This window comes from Quercus robur, chromosome 8, assembly GCF_932294415.1.
Source record: "Quercus robur chromosome 8, dhQueRobu3.1, whole genome shotgun sequence".
NCBI lineage: Eukaryota > Viridiplantae > Streptophyta > Magnoliopsida > Fagales > Fagaceae > Quercus > Quercus robur.
This window is the reverse complement of record NC_065541.1, coordinates 54,116,078-54,133,412: the sequence shown is the minus strand read 5'-3', so window position 1 is coordinate 54,133,412 and position 17,335 is coordinate 54,116,078. Positions and strand designations below refer to the sequence as shown.

Below are 17,335 nucleotides of genomic sequence, written 5' to 3'. Positions count from 1 at the left end.
GTTCAATACTTCAATTGTTGCTAATGTATTTTTATTTTTCGTGTTAAACGACAGTGGTATTTTTTTGGACTTGTTAATTTTTTTTAGATTTTAGATCGATAAATTTTTTTATAATCTTTTAAGGGGGGCAAATGTAATTTATTAAACAAAATTTCTATATAAGAGAAGGGGGGGGGGGGGGGGGGGGGGAGTCAAAAAATAACATAGTAGCATGGAGGCTAGAGCAATTTATGAATGTTCGTGGTGGGCTAATTTATTTCTCTGATGTCATGATAAGCTTGCTATATGATTCACTAATGTTTACATAGTTTTTTTTTTTTTTTTTTCCTTTTCACCTTTTGTGATTATTTCTTTCAAAAATATTTGCATCATAGAGTTTCGGAAACGACTAAAGAAGCTTGATAGCAATGGATATATAGACATTTTTTTTAAATGTTTATTGTTGTGTTTGGTTACTAAGAAAGTAAGAAAAAAGAAAATAAAATCTTGATTCTTTTTTTCATTTTATTTATTTTAATTTTTTCCAAATGTTGATGTGGCATGTTTTGATAGTAATTGAATTCTTTTAATATTATTTTATCAGTCACATAGGTTTCAAGTGTGTCAACTATGCAGTCAGAATCCAAATTAATTTCTAATGTCTAATTTTGTGCTATGCGTCTATTTTAATTTTCTTAATTTTAGTGCCAAGTGAAAGTTGAAATGACCAGCTCACTCACCTAGGTAGTATCACTATCACCTCCTCATCATCACTAGTGTTCAATGTTTTCATATGTAAGAACAGGTATTGTAAAATTTGTAGTAATTTTAGCTTTAAAAAAAAAATTTGATTCCTAAATTTTGACATGTTTTAGAGCGGTGTTAAGAATACTACAATTTTTACTAAATAACCTTTATAAATTAATGAAATTATCATAAATTACCAAAAAAAAAAAAAAAAAAAAAGTAAATTAGAGTTTTAGACCTACATTTATTATGTTATAAAAACAATCACAATAATTGTTATATTAGTTTATATAGTTTATATAGAAATTTGTAATATCATGATTTCTTGCCAGACCGGCTTATTGGGCTTTCCTTCCTTTCTTTCTTCCTCGTTAGCTTTTGTGGCCCGTTGGCTTCCACCTTATTTTTTATCTTTTATTGTGCCTGTCGGTCTACTTGTTGCCATTTCCTGCCATGCTGGCTCACTAGGCTTTATTTATTTCTTTCTTTTCTCTTTGGGCTTTTATGACCCATTTGTTTTTATTTTGCTTTACTTTTACTTCTTCTTCTTCATTTTTTGCTTGCTATTGGGCATTTTTGCTGTTGGACCTTTTTTTTTTTCAAAAATGGGTATCAACAAGAGGAAATCCAATGGTTTGAGAGACTACACAAAATGCACCCCTACTAAACAATAAACATAGAGATTTTCATGCATTGGCTTAATTTTGTGCTTAATTAATACCACAAAATAGTTATTATTAACCTAAATTATTAGTATTTGGGGCTTTGAGTCACATTAAAATATGTGAAGCCATTGCCAAGCATAAATTAAAAATGTAACAATAGTAAATTACGTAGGACACATGCATTGGGATAAATAGTAAACAGTGTATTAATAATTTCAATTTTGACATAAACTAGATCTTCTTCTTCTTTCCTTTCAAAACTATCGTGGCAAATAGTGAGAAAGTCACAATTTTACAATTAAAATGTAACAACTTTTTACTTTTTAACAGAAATATCAATATTTTTATTAAATCATTTGCATTGTAAAAAAAAAAAAAAAGAGGTGAAATTGAATTAGTTTGACTCGACCCTATGTACTACGTTTTTACATGTGAAGAAATGCAGGTCAATAGTCAGGTAAAGGCAATGAGAGGTTCACAAGGGAAAAATTACAAACTAACACCAATTTCCATAAAATTTCGTTAGTTAGTAATGTTTCCAAATTATTTTGGAAACTAACATCTCGAGTCTAAAAATCTCAATTTTGATGTTAGAACTCGAGCCTAAACGACTCAATTTCCTTGAAACAAACACGATAACACCTAAAACACCAAAACCAGAACGAAGCAAGCAAACCAGAACAAAGCAAGAAGCAAACTAGAAAACTAAAGACAACAACCCAGAAAGACAAAAAACCCAGATCTGCAACCCCACGAGCCTAGATCCCTCCGTTCGGATTGTGGTGAAGGCTCTGACAATCATCACCACCATCAGCGGTGGCCCGATCTCAACTTCCATGGCCACCATCTGCTCTCTGAACTTCCATAGCCGAGCCTTTAGGTTTGGGTACGTATATTATAAATCCTTGATTTGGTCTGGAAAAAGAAAAAAGAATGAAGAATGGGAACATGTCTTTTTGCAAGAACTGGAACTCAAGCCTTTAAAACTCGAGTTCCACCCCAAACTCAAGTATTAGAGAATCGATTTGCTATATAAACTCAAGTTTATTAGACTTAATATGCTAGTTTACTAAATAGTTTGGAAACCTTATTAATTAACAAAATTATTTCAAAAATATGGGTTATTTTGAAAAAAATCAGGTTCACAAGGATTTTATAACCCGTTTCGGAGGATTTTTTTTTTTATATCCAAATTTTTTTTAGAGAAATTTTTATATCCAAATTCAATCTAACCCGAACCTAATAAATCCAACCCGTTTGTCAGGTCTAAATGGGTATTAGAAACAGCAACCAACAAGTTTCCAATTAGAACACTTACACCCTACATGGGATCGGAATACTTACACCAAAGATTCCCCTACCATTTTTTTAATAATTGCAAATCTATTAATTCATTGGAAATCACCGTTCATGTTATAGACTTCTTTGCTAAGGGAAGAAGAAAAAAAAAACCTTCAAAGTACAACTCGAAAAAGTTTTAGCAAAAAAAAAAAAAAAAAAAAAAAAACCTCGAAAAAACAAAAGTATTCCATTTCTTAATAAACTCTCTCTCAATCTTTGAAGTCTCTACTCTGGTCTCTCTTTTCTCTCTCTCTCTCTCTGTGTCCAGTGTAGAGGCTTCACTAAAGTCCACGCGCAATGTCCAGCGCTGGAGGTGACGCGCCGCCTCCTCCGGCAGCGAACGGCGGTGAATTCCTACTCTCCCTCCTCCAAAAGCAGCACCACCACATCACCCAACAACAACAGCAACCCCAAGCTCCGCCACAGCAGCAGCAAAGGTCTCTGACCGTTGATCCGGCCGTGGCAGCGGTGGGTCCCACCCTCCCTTTGGTGCCACCATCATGGCCGTCGAATTCCAACGGTCCCGATCTTCCGTATCCTCTTCCACCACCTTGGCCCCACTCTTTCTCTCCTCCTCCTCCCCAACCTTTCCTCTCGAACTTCCCAGGGTTCGCACAAAACCCTTTCCCTCCTCCTCGAAATCAGTTTCCCGGAAACCACAATCTCTTCGGCGACGATTCCAGAAGATTAGGAATCGAGAATTTCATTCTCCACCAGCACCAGCAACAGCAACAGCAACAGCAACAGCAAAAACAGAATCAGCAAGAACCCAAGCTCAAGTTTGGTACTTTGCCCAGCGATATTCTAAGCCCTGAGGGTTTATTATTATCTGGGAATTCTCAGAATTCTTTCCATAATTCAAAGCTCACTGCTTTCAACGACCGGGAACCGGGTTTGGGGACCAGGACCTATAATGGGTTGGAAAGGAATTGGCAATTCGAGCCCCAGGTGAATTCCAATCCAAATTCGAGTTCTTTTCGGCTTGGGAATCATGATGCTCGAGGGGGTGAGTTGGGAAAGCAGTTCCAGAGTGGGAACTATAGGTCTACGCCTCCACCGGGGTTTCCAAGCAATCCGAGGGGAAAAGGGAATTGGGATTCAGGGAATAGGATGAGAGGGGTAGAGTTAGAGCACAATGTGGGTAAGGAAAGGGCTAATCACAGTGATATGAGTAGTAGTGATCTTTCTTTAGAAGCTAATAATGAGAGAATAAGGACATTGTCATTTGAAGAATTGGGGATCAGTAGACAGCTTGATCACCCGGGGCCGCCAACGGGGAGCAAGCTTCATTCTGTATCTGTTTCGGATGTTGAAGAGTCCATGTCCAATTTGCATAGTGAGATTGGTGAATTTAGGGAGGGCAATAGTTATCGGGGTCGAAATAAGTTGAAGGAGGAGGGAAGTCATGAAGTTGACGATTTTGGCGAAAAGCTTGTGGATTCTTTGTTGCTTGAGGATGAATCTGATGACAAGAATGAATCAACCCCACTTCGCAGTTCTCGTGAGAAGGTTGACTATTTGTTTTTCCTTCTGTATCTTTCTATTGGTAATGTAGGTTTTAAGATTTTGTGGAATTTACAGGTTAAGTTTGAAGAAACTGATATTTGAATAGAGATCAATGATATAAATTTGGTGTATGAATGACTAAGGTTTTGAATTTTTAGCTTCCATTAACTTCTGTGGAATTTTTACTGTTGTGCAAATTTGCAATTTTTAGTGACAAAAATTGTAAATCATAGCATATTTCATTGTAAATCATTGTATATTTGAAGAAACTGATATTTGAATAGAGATCAATGATATAAACATGGTTTATGAATGATTAAGGTTTTGAATTTTTGGCTTCCATATAACTTTGTTCTGCAAGTTAGCAACTGCTAGTGATAAAAATGTAAATCATGGCATATTTCACATGAGACATCTTTAAGGGAAAAGAAGTTGAAGTTGTTAGTGCCTGAAAATTACATTTTGTGTGGGAAGTTGATTAAAAGAATTAAAGGGTTTAAATGTGGAATTGACTTGCAGTTTTTTTTTTATCAGGATGTCAGGTCAGATAGCAGAGGTCAACGGCTACTTAGCCAAAGGATGAGAATATTAAAAAGACAGATGCTATGTCGTAATGACATAGACAGATTAAATGCTCCTTTTCTTGCAATTTATGACTCACTAATACCTGCAGAGGAAGAGAAGGCGAAGCAGAAGCAATTGTTAACGTTATTGGAGAAATTAGTTTGCAAAGAATGGCCTAAAGCTCGCCTCTATCTTTATGGATCGTGTGCAAACTCATTTGGAGTTTCTAAAAGTGATATTGATGTGTGTCTTGCAATTGAGGATGCAGATATTAACAAGTCCGAGATCTTATTAAGGTTGGCAGATATTTTGCAGTCAGATAATCTCCAGAATGTGCAGGTATTTCAGATTGCTGTCTTTCTGATTATTAAAGAATAGGGGCTTTTAAGTTCTACATAACGGAAACTATTTTGCAGTGTGTTTGTCATTGTATGTGGTGTTACATTTGTAGCCCAGTTTTTAGGTAACTTAGTTAAATTAGTTTGCTACATAGGCCTTGATTTTTAACTTAGATAATGAAAATGCTCTTCGCGTGTGGTAAAAGAACCTGAATTTAATATCTCCTTCTAAAGTAAAATTCTTCATACCCTATTTTCATTGTTCATTTCTTTCTGGGCAAAAATGAATAAAGTATATCTTTTTAGTGCTTTCTTATATTAGAATTGATTAATTCTGATGACCAATTCACTCTTCTTGGACCTTTGGCAATTACGTCATGAATATTGTTTGGCCATTCAACTCCATGGTGGACTGGATAAACGCAAGTGTGAAAATTAGATATAGATTTGTAGCCTTTTTTTGGATAGATTTTATTTGCTACATGAGCTGTGACTCTTAAGATACATATGCGACTTTTGGATTTCCTTGCATGTCTAAACTCTTGCATTTCTGTGTACAAATTTGAATGTTTAGAATAAGTACATAATTGCTGTAATTACTTACTTCTAGAGTTTTGAATGGTGTTTCAAGTTTTTTCTTTTGAATATATGTAATAAAATTTTATATAATTTAATGCACACTAAAAGTCATGTACTATGTACTAAAAGTTGGTGTAAAACCCTTTCCTTGCATATGTGGTTGAATGTAAATATTACACATCATACTTTCGCCATGTAGCACGCCATTAGTTACATTAAAATTATTAAAAAATTTTAATCTAAGTTACTTATCAAAAAAAAAAAAGTTTAATCTAAGTTAATACTACCAACTCAGTTTCGAAAAGTTTCAAGAAATTAGAAACAAGTTTCATTATTTATTTTAAAGTATTTATGCATTATAACTTTCAGTTTTGATAAAAGTTCAATCTTACATTATTTGCTTTCGCAACATAACTTAACTGGGGGCAATGGTCTTATACTCTTGGTGGTCAATAATTATCATGACAATGTTTCCATAGTAGCTGCAACTTGCTTGACTCCTACTTGACCAACTTGCTTAAAGAAATTTTTTTCTGGCTATGAGTGATATAGTTTTTTAAAATTTCAACTCATTCCGCCTGCCCTTAAGGCTTTTAAATTCCATAAAATGCTTATTTTGGTATTGTTTCATAGACATGACAACTTTGTTACTTTCATACTTGACCAATCTTGGGACTTTTCCCTTTATTCTCTTGGCTGCACTTGATTTTGATTTTTGTTTGGTAACTGCTGCTGCTTTTTGGGAATTGAGTTTTCTATGTGATTGTTTCAGGGAATAGAATGCTAAAGCAAGGATTAAAAGATCCCTTTGGGGAACTAAAAGATCCAAAGGGATTGTTATATCCAATCCTAATGGTCATGCCGAACAATGGATATGTATAATTCTATCCAACCTAGACTCTATATGCAGTGCCCAAACACAAGCCATATGTAGCTTCTCAAAGTAACTCATAATTTCCAAGGCCAACTGTGGAAACGTCTACAAGACGTGTAGATGTTTTTGTCATGTCTTAATGAACACAGTTTATCTTGATGTGGAAACATCTACAAGACATGTAGATGCTTGGGGAGAAAACTGGTTATAGTGATGAGCTAAGTGATGGCTGAACTCTGAATATATAAACTGCCATAAGGTGTTGGTGGCATGACATTGCATGAAATGTTGAAGATGCTGCTATTATGATGCAGGACAACCAAAAACATTGAACAGTAAAGTTGAAAGACAAAGAAAAATAAAAGGATAGGAACCTAGGAGTTAGCACTAAGCGAGGAAAACCACTAGTAGTCAACATGTTCGGAACCCATGGGTAGAACTCACCCTTGAAAACCGGCTTGCAAGGGGAGGGTGCCTAAGTGCTTATAAACACATGGTCAAGTTTATACTTAATCCATGTAGGACACTAGGATCATAACATACCACCATGCTTTGCAGCCGACGTCCACGACGGCTCACTCTAACGACACTAACCCGATGGTAGCCCTTTCTCTTTTTTTGGCGGCTCCACTCACCTATCAGTAATTTTAATCTAGCTTCTTGGTGATGTGGTGGTTGGCTCTGATACCAAATGTTAGGATCATAACACAACACTAAGCGAAGAAAACCACTAGGAGTCAGCACTTAGGGTTGGCTGGAGTCTGGAGTCGGCACCAAACCAAAGATGCAACTTCTCATTAATCTCTAATTCATCTCCCAAAGGAGCACAATAGTTTGCTTATATAGAAAAATTGAACCCTAGTTCTAATTGGCATAGGAAACCCTAATTTCCTTACTACAATATTAACCTTGCTTCCAAATATTAAAATACTAATAGCCTAATAAACTACTAGGACCTAAAACATAAAAATACAATTGACTTGCAAAAATGAATAATACTAAATTAAAATAAAAATCTGTATCTCCCGCATCATTTCATTATTGGGAATCTTTATTGCATTGAGGCGTTGATAAAATACCACATTGGCCATTCGGGTTAGGTTGCATCAATCAATTTTTCTTCAATTTTTGATGTTTTTAGATGAGCCCATTAGGCATTGACACTATATGCAGATGCAGGGTGCATTAGAGTATATGGGCTTTGGCTCACCAATGAAGTGACTCTTTAATGCCCTGTGTCACTCATTGTCTAGTTTTTCTTGTTTATTCTACAAAATTGTTTAGTTTTTGGTTTCAAGCCTACATCCTATTGCATCATTAAAATAAGATTCATTTTCATCTTTTCAGTGATGGTAGTGTAAACACAATAGTATGTAAACTGTTTTATGCTATATTTCCTTAAAAAATTCCTCTTCTTTGGCATGGTCTTGTCCATCAAAATCTTTTTTTATTTTATTTTTTATTTTATGATTTTTCCAAAAAACTCTAGCTTGGACAATACCACTGATTGAGATTAGCTAATACAAAATGGACTAGAAAAGCAGATTATAACAATATATTTGTCTCAAGTGCAGGGTGTCTGGTGAAATCAAATTTAATACATTATTTGTTGGAATCATGATCGCATTTGTTTTCAATTTAAAGCAAATATCTTTGTGGGTGCTTAATTCAGGTTTTGTTTACAGGCACTGACCCGTGCTAGGGTCCCCATAGTAAAGCTTATGGATCCAGTGACTGGAATTTCCTGTGACATATGCATTAACAACATTTTGGCCGTCATAAATACTAAACTTCTTCGAGATTACGCTCAAATAGATGTGAGATTACGGCAGTTGGCTTTTATTGTGAAACATTGGGCAAAGTCAAGGGGAGTCAATGAAACATACCAAGGAACCCTATCTAGCTATGCGTAAGTTAGCTGTAAGATTTACATGTATTTCTGAAATTTACCACTTAAAAATTGAGCAACTGTTGTGTTGTGAGTGCGAGTGTGGGTGTGGGTGTTGATTCCCACGAGGTAAAGTAAAGAGACTAATTGATATTCAAAGTTGGGGCCAAACCCATTAGATTAAGCTTTTGGGTTGGAGTAATGTCCCAACATGTATATCAACAGATTCTTGGTGGACTTTCTGGTGATCTCTCTCTCCTAACAAATTGGTATTAGAATTTATGGTTCATCTTCATGTTCCACAAGTGTCTTGGTCCTGACATGTTTGGGCAGTTACAGCACGTTGCCTTTATTGGCCTTGCATTTGGTGCAACTCTTGATTGTGTCAAGGACTCTTGTGCAAAGGGGGGAGTAGAAACTCACACGTGAGTAAGGGATTTGTTGTGGGCGCACTTGAGTGTTGAGTCCCACATCAAGGAAGTTTTAAAATGAATAGTTGATATACATAGTTGTATCAAAACCCATTGGTTTAAGCTTTTGTGTTGGAATAGTGCCCCACATGTATATCAGCTCTTGGTGGATTCCCTAAGGTTTTCTCCACCTCAATCAGTTTTATTATTTTTTTTTTAGTGGGTAGATATATACATAGATGGTTCCAAGCCCATTGGTCATCGTGAGACTAGTTGGCCCTCTTTTAGTATGATGAAAAGCACAAGAACTTACCTATTTAGGTAGGATCTAGATCACATTTTCTTTTTTAAATCAGAGTCAATAGACCCAGCTGTGATGAAAATTATTCTTATTTTTATGTGCCCTTTGCTAAATTTTTAAAGAAAAACTCTTATGCTGTTTTCATTTCAGGTATGTCGTAATGTGCATTCATTTCTTACAACAGCGCAGGCCTGCTATCCTTCCCTGCTTACAGGTGTGTATTCTTAATTACTTCAAGTACTCAACGCATATGTTATACCATATTTATTTACTGACTTGTTTCTATTAGCGTGCTTTATGTTTTAAGAATTTATTATCATGTTACCAAATAATAAACATAAACTGATTCTTTTTTGGTTTCTTTGTCATTCTATAATTAGTTTTTGGACTTCAGTGGAGGTTTTACTTACAAATGTTGCCAATCATTTGCTAAACTCCTTTTTTGGCCTTATCATGTGTTGATTCAATCTTAATACAAGAAAAAGGAGACTTTGACTGCTTAGCAACAAATGTAATTATGAGAAACTAAACCACATGATGTCAAGTAGAGGCTGAAACCTGTGAACCTTCTCAACTCATACTGCTGTGTTCTGTTCAGACAATCTTCTATGTTTGCGGGACATTGCTTCCATGTAATGAACAATCCCCTGTAAAGATTGTCTTGTGCAAAATAAAGTTTTTGCTATATATGAGCTTATGCTTCTCTGTTTTAAATAATAATTGCTTTTCTATCTGGTATACCACTGTTATTTTATATTCAATTACATTGCTAAAATAATGTCTTTTTGTTTTTTACTCAAACCGAAAGAATTTTACTTTAGACTAAGATTTTGTCAGAATTTTCAACATGAAACCTTTATTATCATGCCACAGAAAAAAAAAGCTCCCCTCATGTGCATTTCTTTGTGCAATTGGTGGTTGCTGCATCATTTTGTATATTTTGTTGTATTGCATTTCTTTAAAATATTTTAGGCTTCCATATGACCAAATAGGGTATCCGAGAACTGGTTTTGAACATTTTTGTTGCTCATTTGTAACTTGCTACAACCTTTTTTTGTTCAATAACTCAGTAAACCATATGGTAGCTACAAAAAGGGACATAAACTATATGGTATTTGACATGTTGGCTCCTCCTATGTCAAAAGTACTTTCTATCGTGGACTTAAGTCATCCAATTCTCTAATATGTTGCTTGGTTTATACACTTTCAGGAAATGGAGACTACATACTCTGCAATCGTAGATGATATTGAATGTGCTTTCTTTGATCAAGTTGAAGTACTACGCAATTTTGGATCTTGTAACAAGGAAACTATTTCTCAGCTGGTGTGGGCGTTTTTTAATTATTGGGCGTATCGTCATGATTATGCAAATTCTGTCATATCTGTTCGTACAGGAAGCATACTCAGGTTAGATCTTGTATATTTTATTTTTATTTTTATTTTTATTTTTTTATTATTATTTTTTTAATCTTGTTGTGGCTCTGTGTTTATAAACAAGAATCATTACATTTATTCCTCCACCATTTCCCAAAAGCTCTTGTAGCATGTTGCCCTTAAATTTAATTCTTTCCTCGAGTTCTTTCTTACATGTGAAGGTGTGACTCATATATATGCTTTGAGTGTTTATCTATGATATATATACTATTGATTGCTTTTGCAGTCACTCAATTAACGTTGGAAAAGTATACTTGATATGTTAAGGAATTAAGTTTCAGTTTTTGCCATTTTGGCATTAATGATGCTGGTCCAGTTACTGTCAATGGGGTGGTTTGTATATAAAGATAACTGATAGATTTTTCAAAGGCTGAACATTTTGAAATGGCTTGTTAATAGAGCTGTCTAAATTTATTGAATCTAACATCATGTCTAATTTCATTGAAGTTAAAAAACTTTAGTTGGGACTGTTCCTCTGACTCACCAAGTGTTCTTTCACTATGTAAATGTGTTCAGCAAGCACGCAAAAGACTGGACAAGGAGGATTGGGAACGATCGTCATTTGATATGCATAGAGGATCCCTTTCAGACATCTCACGACCTGGGTCGAGTGGTGGATAAGCACAGCATAAAAGTTCTGAGAGAGGAGTTTGAACGTGCTGCCTACATTATGCAGTATGATCCAAATCCGTGTGTGAAGCTCTTTGAACCCTATGTTTCAAGTTGATTTGTCTTGTTTGATCATAATTTAGATGTAATTATGGTAAAATAAACAGTGTAAAGTCCCTATCTTTTTCCTTATCTTTCTCATTTTAGTCCCTGCGTTATTTTCTTAGAATGTATTTAGTCTGTCAGGCTTTTATTTAAATGTAAAGAACTTTCTGTCAATAGACCTCTGGTCTTTGCTCTTCCTTTTCAAGATCAGAGGTCATTGAGTGAACCCACTGTAACTTCATTACCCTTTTGGGGCTGAGTTGCAACGTGCATGTGGTGTGTGGAGTTTTGAAGAAAGTGGATGGGATTGTTGATTTCAAAAATTGTGTACATGAATTGGAACTTGGAAGTATACATGAAAGAAATTAAATTTTTTTTAGAAGAAAGACTTTTAAGACTTCTATTAAGAAAGACCGGCTACATCAGCCTAAAAAATACACTGGAATTGTAGCGGAACATCTTCCATTCACTCCATAAGGTTCCATTCACTCCATAAGGTTCGGGACATTTACTAAAAAAAATTATTTGATATCTCCGTTTGATTAAACAAGATGAAATCAAGTAATGTAATATTAGAAAAAGTTATTATGAGCAATTAATAGTTGTCAAAATATTTTTTTTTTTTTTGTTTTTTGGAGAAGTAAAGGAACCACTTTATTAATGTATGGAAAAATTAGGAAGTTACATCAAGATAAACTAGATGAGTAATTTCGGCTGGAATAGATTCCATCCAAACAGATAAAGGAAACGACATTCTAGCTCTTCTAGCTAAAGCATGTGCAACATCGTTGCCCTGTCGTCTAACATGAGAGAAAGAACAAGTTTGGAACAAACCCCTTAAAGACTTACAATCTTTTATAATATGACCAATACTAGACTGGTTTGGGTAGAGGCCTACTAGTGCTTTTACCACAAGCTCGGAGTCTCCCTTAAATACTGCATGTCTTAAGCCCAACTCTTCCATGAATATCATCGCTCTCCTTGCTGCCATTGCCTCCAGGACTTCCACAGTCGGCAGCATTTCAATTTTCTCTGCTAGTGATCCCATAACTTGACCCCTATCATTCTGCACCACAACACCAATCCCTGCTTTCTCTTCATCCACAAAACAAGCCCCGTCATAATTCACCTTATACATTCCTACAGCTGGTGGTACCCAACGTTGTGTCTGGGTCAATTTTCTCTCGGACCTACTAGCAGAATTTCCGTGTAACTCAGTCAACAGTGCAGTTGCCGCATCAATGATCTTCTCAGGGGGTAGGTGCTGCTCGTTAAAGTGCATCTTGTTACGCCTGGTCCATATCATCCATGCGACCACCATGAATAACTCCATGTTTTCTTCCTGCTACCTTGCCTAGAAAACCAGGTCTGCAAAAGAACCCATACTCTGTTTTGGGCTTCTTAGTTTCTTGAACCTGTGCCCCCAGCAACCCAGCACATGATCACAATCCCAAAGAGCATGAAGGACCGTTTCCCTTGCTCTGTTATAGTTGCTGCATAACGGTGACTGCAACACTTTTCGCCGATGCAAATTTGCCAGCGTTGGGAGTGATTCGGTGCATGCTCGCCAGCCAAAGTGTTTTATCTTGTTGGGGATTTGCAAACTCCACATCCACTTCCAAAAATTCCTTGAATCATCAGTGTTTGACCCCAACGCAACCTCCCTGTTTTCCAGCTCACCTAATAGTTGATACCCTGTCTTTACCGAATAATTTCCATCCCGGCTTCGTGGCCAAACGGTGCAATCTGCTTGTGGTGTTCTGCAAAGTGGGATAACCTTAATTCTTTGAGCCAGGTATGGAGAAATTTTCTGGTCAATCAACTGACCATTCCATTCCATTGTTGTTTGGTCTATTAATGAGCTAACCGTGGAGTCATCCTTACATTCTTACGTAAGTGGTACTGCTTTGGTTGGAAGGCAGCCCAGAATCCAACTATCCTTGAACACCCTAATCTGTGATCCATCACCAACCCTCCATAACATCCCCTTCTCAATGACATGCCTAGCTTTAAGGATACTTTGCCATGCAAAGGAGCCATTCTTGCTTTTCGCCTCCAATCCCGAACCTGTGGGAAAGTATTTTGTGCCGAAAACCTTAAACAGAAGAGAATTTCTATCTGTTTGTAGTCTCCATATTTGTTTAGCAAGCATAGCCTCATTGAATCTCACCAAATCCTTGAAACCCATACCTCCCTCCTCTTTCGATTTACATAAAACCTCCCAGCTCTTCCAATGAATTTTTCTTTGACTACCACATTCATCCCACCAAAATTTTCTGATTTGCGTTTCAATCTCCTTGCATAAACCCACCGGCAACTTGAAACAACTCATTGCAAATGTGGGAATAGCTTGCACCACCGACTTGAGCAAGATCTCTCTCCCCGCTTGAGATAGGAGCTTTTCCTTCCAACCTTGAAGCTTTGCCCACACCCTCTATTTGATATAATTGAGACTTGCCCTTTTATTTCTACCAACCACAGCGGGCAAACCAAGGTATTTTTCATATTCCTTGATTTCTGGAACTCCTAGGAAACTTAGAATGTCTCTTTTCTTTTCTTCAGGCACTGCTTTGCTAAAGAAAAGGGTTGTCTTCTCCCGGTTTATTTGTTGACCAGATGCCCCTTCATATAGCGATAGGATGTGTTGAATGGCTTGCAAATCCTCCATCCTTGCTCGGCAAAACAACAAAGTATCATTTGCAAAAAATAGGTTAGTAATCTTTGGGCCATTTTTACATAAGGAAAAACCCCGAATAACATTATCCCTTGCAGCATGTTGGATCAATCTATTCAACCCCTCCGAGCACAATAAAAAAAGGTATGGTGATAATGGGTCCCCCTGATGAATTCCCCTAGTTGGAGAGATTTCGCCTTTAGGTTCCCCATTAACTAAGATTAAATAAGACACCGTGTTGATACATTCATAAATGAGATTCACCCAAGCATCACAAAAACCCATTTTTTTCATGATTTCAATCAAAAATCTCCACTCCACACTATCATATGCTTTACTCATGTCTAACTTTAAGGTCATGAAATCTGCTTTCTTTGACTTCTGTGTCTTCATATGATGTAACAACTCAAAGGCCACCAAAATATTATCTAAAATAGCCTTATTGGATTGGAATGCACTTTGTGACTCAGAGATCAGATGTGGCAGGACTTTTTTAAGTCTATTTGCAATAACCTTTGAAGCTAATTTATATATGACATTGCAAAGGGATATGGGACAAAATTCAGAACCAACAGTAGGGCTTTTTACTTTGGGGATTAAAGTAATGAAAGTGTGATTAATAGATGGAGGAATAAAACCTGAGTTTAGGCAATTTAGGATAGCTGCTGAGACATCATCTCCAATAGAATTCCAGAACTTTTGATAAAACAAAGGGGGTAAGCCATCGGGTCCTGGTGCCTTTAGTGGTTCCATCTGTTGTAGTGCTTCATCAATTTCAGCCCTAACATATTCAGCAACTAGCATGGCATTTTGTTTCTCTGTGATGATAGAAGGAACTACCTTTAGAACTTCCTCCATGTGTGTTGGTGAGGCCGTTGTAAATAATTGGTGGTAGTAGTCAATCAAAATATCTGAAATCTCCTCTTCGTTGGTGCATACCACCCCTGCTTCATTTTTCAACTCCTCAATCCTATTCCTCTTTTATCTATGGGATGCCCGATTGTGGAAAAATTTTGTATTCTCGTCCCCCTCCTTGAGCCACAAAGCTCTTGATCTTTACTTCCACATCTTTTCCTCCTTGATTAACAACCCATTTATTTCCCATTTCAACTGTTTAACTGCATCCATTGTCCCACCTCTAATGGCCCTTTGTTCCGCTTGCCTTAATTGTTGTTTTTTTTTCCTTCAAGGACCGATTAATACTCCCAAAGGACACACGGCTCCACTGCTTCAATTTTACTTGACACTCCTTTATTTTTCCTTCCACTTGAACAACCGGGTTGCCTGAAAAATTTCTTCTCCAAGCCAAATCCACAACCTCACTACATCTTGTATCCTCAAGCCACATCTGCTCAAACCTCCATGGTCTTCGCTGCTTTATCTGAATTCCTTTTAGCCTAATAATCAAGGGCTTATGGTCAAAGGACCCACATTCCAAATGTATCACCTTTGTTGCCGAAAACATATCTAGCCAATCCGTTGTAGCAACTGCACGATCAATTCTTTCCCAAATAGTGGTACCCCCTCCTGTCCCCCTATACCATGTGTACTTCCCTCCCACAAAACCCAAATCTTTAAACTCACATTCATCAAGTACATCCCTAAAGGCTTCCATTTGGCTTCTTGGTCTGAACCTTCCTCCCAACTTTTCATCTATTCTCGTGATTTCAGTAAAATCTCCCGCACACAACCAAGGGAGAGTGTACTTACTTCTTAATCTTCTTAGCTTTGCCCAGGATTCATGTCAGTTTCTTGTGTCCGACTCTCCATAATTGAATAGTGTTATGAATCAATTTATTATTATTATTTTAATGTCATGTATCTTATTGTATCATATTATATATTATAAGGTATACAAATTAAGGATTAAGTTAGCTGAAGACTCTTTCTCAAAAAAAAAAAAAAAGTTAGCTAAAGACAGCCGCAAAATTGAATATACTAGAACATTCTTGTAAAAAAATTGTCATTTTAACACATCAAAAAGACTACTTTTTATTTTAACATATCATTTTACAATTTACTGTACATCACATATTTTATCTTTCAATTCTATACATTAAAATAATATATAGAAATATTAAAATAACATTAAAAAAAAACCAACCATTGCCACTCCCACCTAAGCCCACCCCACCACAACCAACCATTGTTACAAACCCACCACCACATCTCACCATTGTTACAAACCATCACCACCAACCAAAATCAACCAACCGATATTACAAACATTGCCACAAGCACCAAGAGAAAGAGAGATCGGCGAGGTGGAGAAAGGAGAGGTCGGCGGCTCTAGGCAAGGCAGCTCTAGGCAAGATCGGTGGTTCCAGGCGAGATTGGCGACTTCAAGCGAGATCGGCGGCTTCAGGCGAGACAACTCCAGGCGAAGCGGCTTCAGGCGAGATCGTCGGCATGGTAGCGGCTCGAGGTCGGCAGAGTAGATTGAGAATGAGAGAGGAAGAGGAAGAGACGAAGGCAAATAGGAGAGAGAGTTTCAGAGGTGTGAGAGGAGAGAGGAGAGAGGGAAGAGTTGATTAAAAAAAGAAAAAAAAAATTTCCCACATCTGTTTGGCCCACTACGAATGTGTGGATCGTTTAGCTAAGTTAGGACTGGTTCAATCTTTGGATTTTTCTGTTCATTCTTATCCTCCTGTAGAGTTGATCCCTCTGATTGAGGTTGATTCGTTGGGTTTTTGCTGTAACAGGCTTTGTCCTGGTTCTTTTTCTTCCAGTTAGTTTAATTTAATTTCCTTTAGACAAAAAAAAAAAAAAAAAAAAAATTGAGATTATACTATTCATCCATACCAAATATTTTTGCATTTAAAACACTTGATAAAAGTAGTTTTTTGATATTTGGTGTGCCAAATACCAAATATTTGGCATTTGACCCACTTAGAGCATCAGCAGTGGGGCTTCTAAATACCAAATGTTAGGAACATTTGGCATTCAAGCCCCAAAACTACTCAACAATGGGAAGGCTATATGCCATATGCCAATTCCAAATTTGGGATTTAGCTACAGTACCATCTCAAATGTAAGATGGTACTGTAGCTGAATGGTATAAAAAAAAATAATTTTTTAATACTCTCATTTCTCTCTCTTCTTTCATTTATCCCGGTAAATTTCTCTCTCCTCTCTCATTTTTTCAGTTTCTTTTCTCTCTCTTTCTTCCTGCTCTCTCTTCTTCAACGGAATGGGGGCAACGGCGTGAGGCTCGATATCATCTTCACCGACTGACTCGCTCTCTCCCTCGGCCCTAATGATGGCAGCGCGCCTCTCCTGCTCCGCCTTCGCCACCACAAACTTCGACCTCTCCGCCTCTTG

At 36.8% G+C, this 17,335-nt stretch overlaps 2 protein-coding genes across 2 annotated transcripts; one reads left to right on the top strand and one right to left on the bottom strand.

The window, feature by feature from the left end:
* The first annotated feature begins 2,870 nt into the window (after positions 1-2,870).
* On the top strand, positions 2,871-11,663 carry LOC126697053 (UTP:RNA uridylyltransferase 1). Its single transcript, XM_050393877.1, has 6 exons — positions 2,871-4,241; positions 4,773-5,141; positions 8,279-8,502; positions 9,343-9,406; positions 10,403-10,599; positions 11,143-11,663. Exons 1-6 carry the CDS (start codon positions 3,030-3,032, stop codon positions 11,351-11,353), a joined length of 2,277 nt encoding a protein of 758 aa, XP_050249834.1. The 5' UTR covers positions 2,871-3,029; the 3' UTR covers positions 11,354-11,663.
* Positions 11,664-12,013: 350 nt separating this feature from the next.
* Positions 12,014-12,622, bottom strand: LOC126696489 (uncharacterized). Its single transcript, XM_050393221.1, has one exon. It carries the CDS (start codon positions 12,620-12,622, stop codon positions 12,014-12,016), a length of 609 nt encoding a protein of 202 aa, XP_050249178.1.
* Positions 12,623-17,335: the final 4,713 nt, after the last annotated feature.

What these genes read in the sequence shown, in the direction of transcription:
- LOC126696489 (XM_050393221.1), bottom strand. Translation starts at nt 12,622, where the DNA reads ATGCACTTTAACGAGCAGCACCTACCCCCTGAGAAGATCATTGATGCG.
- LOC126697053 (XM_050393877.1), top strand. Translation starts at nt 3,030, where the DNA reads ATGTCCAGCGCTGGAGGTGACGCGCCGCCTCCTCCGGCAGCGAACGGC. An exon ending in TTCGCAGTTCTCGTGAGAAG is followed by an intron (nt 4,242 to 4,772) that starts GTTGACTATTTG and finishes TTTTTTTATCAG; the next exon opens with GATGTCAGGTCAGATAGCAG. An exon ending in GGAACCCTATCTAGCTATGC is followed by an intron (nt 8,503 to 9,342) that starts GTAAGTTAGCTG and finishes TTTTCATTTCAG; the next exon opens with GTATGTCGTAATGTGCATTC.